Raw genomic sequence first — 7481 nt, 5'->3', positions numbered from 1 at the left:
CAAGAATGCTGTTTTGGGCATTTGCCATTCTATGAGTCAGCTGTGTGTCCTGCTTCCCCCGCAGGATCATTCTCTCCCTTTTAATTCTATCCTTCATTATTTGCTTACACTGGTCTTATTTGTGAAATCTCTTCGACACTTACCCTATCTTTTTGATCGGTTGTGTATTTGTGCTTATCACTTTATCAAGTGCACTGGCATTAGTACCTGCCTCCTTGGTAAGATTGAGTTGAAATCCCCTGGCACATTTCTAGTTCCACCATTGGAGGTAAGTCCGAGTGAGCATGTGCCGACCTATATATCTCCTCCCTCTCTTATTCCCACTCCTATGTTTAACAGAGATCACTTTTCTGTTAATTTTAAACACCTAAGAATGATTGGGCATTGATTACAGAGGTCCTTCTGGATTTGGGCTTGATTTGCTGCTGTTTTTCTAAATCCTTGAGGTGCATGGAGAGTTCATTTGGTTCCTTTCCAGCTTCTTGATGTAAGCACCAGTTGCTATAAACTTTCCTCTTAGCACTGCTTTTGCTGTGTCCCACAGGTTTTGATAGTTTGTGTTATCATTTTCATTTGTTTCTAGAAATCTTTTGATTTCTCTTTTAATTTATTCGATGACCCACTGTTCATTTAGGATCATGTTGTCCACTCTCCATATGTTTGCATATGGTGTAGAGATTATTGGGTTGTTGATTTCAAGTTTCACTGTGCTATGGTCTGAGAAGCTGCATGGTATAGTTTCAAATTTTTTGAATTTGTTGAGGCTCCCTTTATGGCCTAGCATATGATCAATCCTAGAGAATGTTCCATGTACTGGGGAGAAATACGTGAACTTTGTGGCTGTGGGTGGAAGGTTCTGAAGATATCTATTAGGTCTATTTGGTCTATAGCGTCAATTAGCTCTGTTGTTTCCTTGTTGAATTTCTGTCTGGTTGATCTGTCCATTGGTGAGAGTGGGGTGTTGAAGTCCCCTGTTACTATTGTATTTGAATCTATATCTCCCTTTAAATTCTTTAGTAATTCTTTCAGGTAGCCAGGCGCCCTGTAATTAGGTGCACATACATTTATAATAGTAATGTCTTCCTGTTGGATGGATCCTTTAATCATTATATAGTGCCCTTCTCTGTCTCTTTTAATAGTTTTTATGTTAAAGTCTATTTTGTCTGATATTAGGATGGCCACACCAGCTCTTTTTTGATTTCTGTTAGCTTGGAGTAGCTTTTTCCATCCTTTCACTTTCAGTCTGCGTGCATCTTTGCTGATAAGGTGTGTCTCCTGAAGGCAGCATATAGATGGATTCTCTTTCTTGATCCAATCAGCTAGTCTATGTCTCTTTGTAGTAGAATTAAGACCATTCACATTCAGTGTGATTATTGTTAAGTACTGTCTTTTCCCATTCATGTTCTCTGAAACGAGCTGTTTATGTATTTTGAACTTTGTTTGTAGGTTACTCTACATTCACTTTTTTTTGTAGTGAATTTCTTGTTTTTGTATTTCTGTGTGCAGCACGTCTTTGAGCAAGTGTTGTAGGGTTGGACACATGGATACAAATTCTTTCAGTTTCTGTTTGTCTTGGAAGATCTTTATTTCCCCTTCATTCATAAATGATAGCTTTGCAGGGTATAGTATTCCAGGTTGGCATTGTTTGTGTTTTAAAACTTGAAATATATCATGCCATTGTCTCCTTGCCTGTAGTGTTTGCGATGAGAAGTCTGGGGTGAGTCTGATTAACTTACCCCTGAATGTGATTTGTCATTTCTCTCTGGCACATTTTAGGATTTGTTCTTTGTGTGTCACTGAGCTGAGTGTCGCCACATTGTGTCGCGGTGAATTTCTCTTCTGGTCTACCCTGTTCAGAGTCCTGGCTATCTGTTGAATTTGCCTGTTGTTATCCAGCTGCCTTTGTTTGAAGTTTCCTGATATTATTTCATTGAAAACACCTTCCAATCCATTCTCTCTTTCCACCCCCTCAGGGACTCCTATTATCCGAACATTACACCGTTTGATTGAAATTTGTAGGTCTCCGACCATATTTTTTAATTTTTTAATTTCTTCTTCCTGCGTTTGAACTGACTGTATTATTTCTGGAAGTTTGTCTTCCAATTCTGATATTCGGTCTTCTATTTCATCTGTTCTATTTCCGAGGGATTCCACGGTGTTTTTTATATGGTCAATTGAGTTTTTCATTTCCAGTATTTCATTCTGGCTTCTCTATAGGATCTCTAATCCTTGGGCTTGTTTTTTGTTCAGCTCTCGACACTGTTTCTCATTATTTCTAAGTAATCTGATTATTAATTTTCAGAATTCTTTTTCTGGCATGGTTTCAAATGATTCTTCTTCTTCAGCCTCTGTTATGGTTGGTTTAACCTGCTCCATTGGTGAGTTTATATGTTCTTCTATATTCTTACTGTGGGTTTTTGGTTTTTGTTTTTGTTTGTTTTTTTTTTTTTTTTTTTTTTTTGGCATTCCACCTGGGAGGTTTTTCAGGTTGATTTCCCTCTGCTATAGGCTGCTGTGAGTCTGTACCAATATCCAGGGTAAGCAGGCTGCTCTGCCTTCTAGAGCTTGTTTATTTATTTTTTACTTACTTATTTATTTATTTATTTATTTATTTATAACTTGAGTGGGATGGTGTCGGGGCTTTGAGGTGCCAATCTCCACCCCTTGGGGGCCAGTTTCCTTGTTCCTATGTTCGCCCTTACGTGTCTGTGCCTGGGATTCGTTGGTCAGCCGCTCTCTCTCACTGCACCTCCTGTGTGACGAGTGTCAAGTAGCTCCAGACCACCTTTGGACTCTGCCCATGCTGCTTCCTCCTTCAGAGCAGAGGCCAGCCTCCTTTAAGCCTGAATGTAAACAAACAGGATGGCTGCACTCTGCCCACTGCAGCTCTGATGGTGGGTTGGGCGGCTCCTAAGGATCCTGGCGTTTTTGATCCCTCAGTTCGTCCCCCTGGATTCTGCCCTCTTCCCGTGGGCACTATTCAGTTTTTTTTCTGGTAACTTGAGTAGACTTCTGTCAGGGCTTAGAGCTGCCCACCCTTGCTGCCTGCCCCTGCGCAAGGAGTGTCCTGTAGCTCCACTCCACCTTTGGGCTCTTCCTCCAAAGGTTAGTGCAGAGGCAGAGGCACTTCTCCTTTAAGCCCAGATGTAAACAAACAAGATGGCTGCTTCCCGCCCACTGCAGCTCCGACTTAGGGGAGGGTGGAGGCAGCTAGGGATCCTGGCTTGTTTAGTCCCTCAGTTAGTCCACCTGAATCGTGCACTCTTTCCACAGGCACTACTCACTCTGTTCTGTTTTCTATTTCCTCCCCCACTTAGTCGTGCGTGTCTCAGTGTCCGTCCCAGGGTGGGTTGGGGGAGGGGCAGTGGCGGCTGTTGCAGTGGTGCTGGGCGAGCACCCTGTCTCACCTCAGCTTCCAGCGCTAGTGCGTACACACTCACTCCTGTTGGTGTCCTGCACTTCAGGCATCTGTGTCCTCCTCACAGATCCACCCTGTCTCCCCAGTTTCAGAAGAGCTTCCCTTTCCCTGAAAATACAAATTCTCACCCCTCTTTGAACCCTCCCTTCCCAGACCATCAGTGTGCTCCTTCCCTATTCCGCCATCTTCCCGACTCCTCAAAATAATGTGATTTTAATTGGGTGTGATTGGAGGAGACTATGTTAAGTGAAATAAGCCAGACACAGAAGACAAGAACCATATGTTCTCACTTACATGTGGATGCTAAAGAAATTGGTCTCAAAGAGAAGGGAATACTGATTACCAGAGCTTTAGAGGGATGGCAGAAAGAAAGCAGTTGGACAAAAAGTATCAAAATACAGTTAGGAACTAAGTTCTCAAATTCAATACCCTAGTAATGTGACGATAGCTTATAAAAAACTATTATATATATTTAGGATGAACTAGAAGAAAGGAATTTGAAGATTCCAAACACAAAGAAATGATAGGGAGACAGAAATATTAATTGCTCTATGATTATTATACATTGCAGAAATGTGTTGAAGTATCATATTGTGCCCAATATACATACATACTTGTTATGTGTCAACTAGAAAATAAAAAACTTTAAAATATTTTGTTGTGTTTATTATGACACACATGACCAAAGCCACTAAATCCAGAATATTTCTTTCTAAGTCATTTTCACTTTGAGCAATAAGTAAAATCTTCAAGAAGCAACACATCACTTGGAGCATAAAGGTTTATTCTACTGGACATCTAATTCTTTTATTTCAGTTTCATATAAGCACTTAGTCTTTGTAAATCAGAGGTCTTTTGCATTTTAAGGGAAGTTATATCTTAATTAATTAATTCCCTCTGCATGAATATTGATTATTAATGATTTATTAAAATTAGAAATTTTCTACTCTGGAGCAAATTGGAGAAGTAATGCAACTGACTATTATTTAAAATAGAAACAAAAACATCTGTATGCATTAAGTGAAATAGATAACTAAATGCCATTAGATCCTCCTGTGGAAAGGAGGAAGACTGTGTTGATCTTTAGAGCTGGGGATCTCATACTGGGACAATACAAAAGGCACACAGAATATTTTATCAAAAGCAGAAAAACAAAACACTAAAATCTTTCAACTTTGCATCTTCTGTAATGAGAAATATAATTACTAGAAATATTAGAAACTTCAAACAAGTAAATATGCGCAAACACACACAGATACATATACTCACCACGTGAATTAGAGTCAATTTCCTTTTCATTTTTCACCTGGCAGGCTCTGGATTCCTGTAATCTGTCACCTGGCAGAAATCACTTAATAATCTAAATGTACAAAACAAAATTTTAAATCCACCTCCAGAGTAGATACAATTGTCTGTGGACAATCAAAATCTCAGTAAAAAGGTAATTTTGTCAGCAGTCAAATGTAGAATATAAAACCCAAAAAGGCTCCATCAGGTGATTTACCAGAGAACCAAGGGAGGAATCAAGTGGGTATCGTCAAGGAATCCAGGACAGATGATGTGCCCCAGGCTACATGTCTCTGTTAGTCCAAAAGACTCCAGATGGGTGATATCTTCCTGGGCAGGCAAGAATAAACTGTTCAAGAATAACTCAAAGACACCTGGATGATTAGAAGCCCACTGTTTATTTTTATACACAAAAAGATCAATCAACAGGTTTATTTCATCAAATGAGGCAGAACCATGATTTATAGAAGTTAGAGAAAGAGAAAAAATTAGCTGCAAAGATTATGAGAACAGCAAGCCTTGTTTGCATTTTATTGGGCAGACTGATTGCCTTGCAGATAACAAAGATGTCAGTCTAGATAGGATTCCTTACAGACATGAAAAAAACAATTTTAGTTGCTTATGGATTCTCCAGATGTCTTGTGAGTTTAGTTTTGCAGCACTGATGTTAGGCTGTCTGTGAGCAATGTCTTCTGTTATGCTTTCAATAGCACCTCCACCTTTGGCCAGGCTGAACCTTTACCCCATGAGAATGTATCAGTCTACTGTACTCTTATATTTTTTCACCAGCCTCTTCAAAGCTCCCTTCACATCTTTGTTTCTCAAAGTGTAAATGAGAGGGTTGAGAGTGGGTGTAACTACAGTGTACAAAAGGGTTATGAATTTTCCTTTATTGTGTGCATAGGAGCTGTTGGGCTGGATGTAGACAGCGGTGATAGTCCCATAGAAAAGAGAAACTACCAACAGGTGGGACCCACATGTTCCAAGTGCTTTATGCCAGGCTTGAGCTGATCTGATCCTCATCACTGCTTGAACGATGTGCCCATAGGAGACCAAGATGAGTCCCAAGGGGAGGAGGAGCAGTATCAAGGAAGCCATGAAGAGTTGGACCTCATTGGCATGAACATCTACACAGGCCAAATTGATCATGGCAGGTACTTCACAGATAAAGTGATAGATCATATGGTTCCCACAACGAGGTAGCTGAAGGGTGATGGTGCCTTGAATCAGAGTGTTGCCTATGCCACTCAACCACGCCATTCCTGCAAGACACTGGCAAAGTCGTGGGTGCATGACTTTGGCATAATGTAGTGGTTGGCAAACAGCAGCATAGCGATCAAATGCCATTACTGCAAGGAGAACACATTCAGTGGATCCCAGTGCCAGGGACACATAGAGTTGAATGGCACAGCCTATAGGACTAATTGTCTTGGCTGGGCCCTGGAGGTTCCACAAAAGCTGGGGAACGATGCTGGTGGTAAAGCAGAGGTCAACAAAGGAGAGATTGGTGAGAAAGTAATACATGGGGGTGTGGAGCACAGAATCCAAACAGGAGACCAGGATAATTGCTGTGTTGCCTATCAGTGTCAGCAGATAAGAGATCAGCACAACAACAAAGAGGATCTTCTCAAGCCGTGGCTGATCAGAGAAGCCGACCAGTATGAAATCATCTCCCAAGCTCTGATTAATTGTCTTCATCACCCTACTCATGAGAGGAATGGAGAAAAAATATATATAGGAGTGTTAGTGTTATGTGACTGGAATCAGAAATACACTGAAGAGAAACTGATGCTCAAGGTGGAGAATGGGTGTGTGTTGAATATGAGGGACAAGGTAGAGGGGAAGAGATGTTGGAAGGAGGGGTGAAGGAAAGGGGAGAGAGACATGAGAGAGTTCTTGTAAGTTTCCATGAGGAAAGTAAAAGTATGTAAAACTTAAAAAGAACTGTTAAATGATATAGTTACATCAAACAAACAATGCAAGAAGTTATCAATAATTAATAATTTCTCATTGTTTCCAAATTCTTTTTTTCTGGACCTACACCCTCTTCTTCATCAGCAGCATCTTTAAAGAGGTATTGTCAAATCAAGAAACAAATTTATAGCTATTTTATCTGTTGTCAGTAATAAACTAGCAAATAAATATCAGATATATTTTTGAGAAAAGTTTAACATGTTTATTCCAATACCCTACCATGACGCACACAGTTTTCAAAAACAAGCTGAGGATGAAATATGAGATACCAAATCATCATACTTTAATTACTTATTTGATTCCATCTATATATTAAATAGTTTCCTTTAAACATTTTTTCTTTTTCTTTTAAGATTTATTTATTTATTGGAAAGTCAGAGTTATGGTGAAGCAAAGACACACAAAGAGCTCTTCCATATGCTGGTTCTCTCCACAGATGGCCTCAATAGCCAAGAGCTGAAACCAAGCTGAAGCCAGGAGCCAGGAGCTACTTCCCTGTCTCCTATGTGGGTGACTGGGGCCCAAGCACTTGGGCTATGTTCCACCACCTTTCTCAACTGGATCAGAAGTTGAGCAGCCAGGACAGGAACTGGTGCCCAATGATATGTTGACATTGGTGTCATAGGGAGTGGCTTTAACCACTACAACACAATGTTAGCTCCTCAGCATTTTTCTTCTAATGTAAAAATTGGGCATCTATTTATATTTTAATTTAAAGTTACAGCTTTGTCTTAATTTTCCTTTTATGTACTTTATTTTTTTATTTTTTAAAAACTTTAAAAAATTTTTTTATCTTTTATTT

At 39.9% G+C, this 7481-nt stretch overlaps 1 protein-coding gene across 1 annotated transcript; it reads right to left on the bottom strand.

Moving 5' to 3' along the window:
• Positions 1–433: 433 nt before the first annotated feature.
• LOC100339319 (olfactory receptor 2G3-like) lies at positions 434–6403 on the bottom strand. Its single transcript, XM_089333554.1, has 2 exons — positions 5471–6403; positions 434–481 (listed from the first exon to the last, which is right to left on the bottom strand). The coding sequence occupies exons 1-2, from the start codon at positions 6401–6403 to the stop codon at positions 434–436; spliced, it is 981 nt and encodes a 326-aa protein (XP_089189680.1).
• Positions 6404–7481: the final 1078 nt, after the last annotated feature.

Source organism: Oryctolagus cuniculus, chromosome 5 (genome assembly GCF_051225735.1).
Source record: "Oryctolagus cuniculus isolate XC-2025 breed Fujian yellow rabbit chromosome 5, ASM5122573v1, whole genome shotgun sequence".
Classification (NCBI taxonomy): Eukaryota; Metazoa; Chordata; class Mammalia; order Lagomorpha; family Leporidae; genus Oryctolagus; species Oryctolagus cuniculus.
The sequence above is the reverse complement of the archived record's forward strand: the minus strand, read 5'-3'. Positions and strand labels throughout refer to the sequence as shown.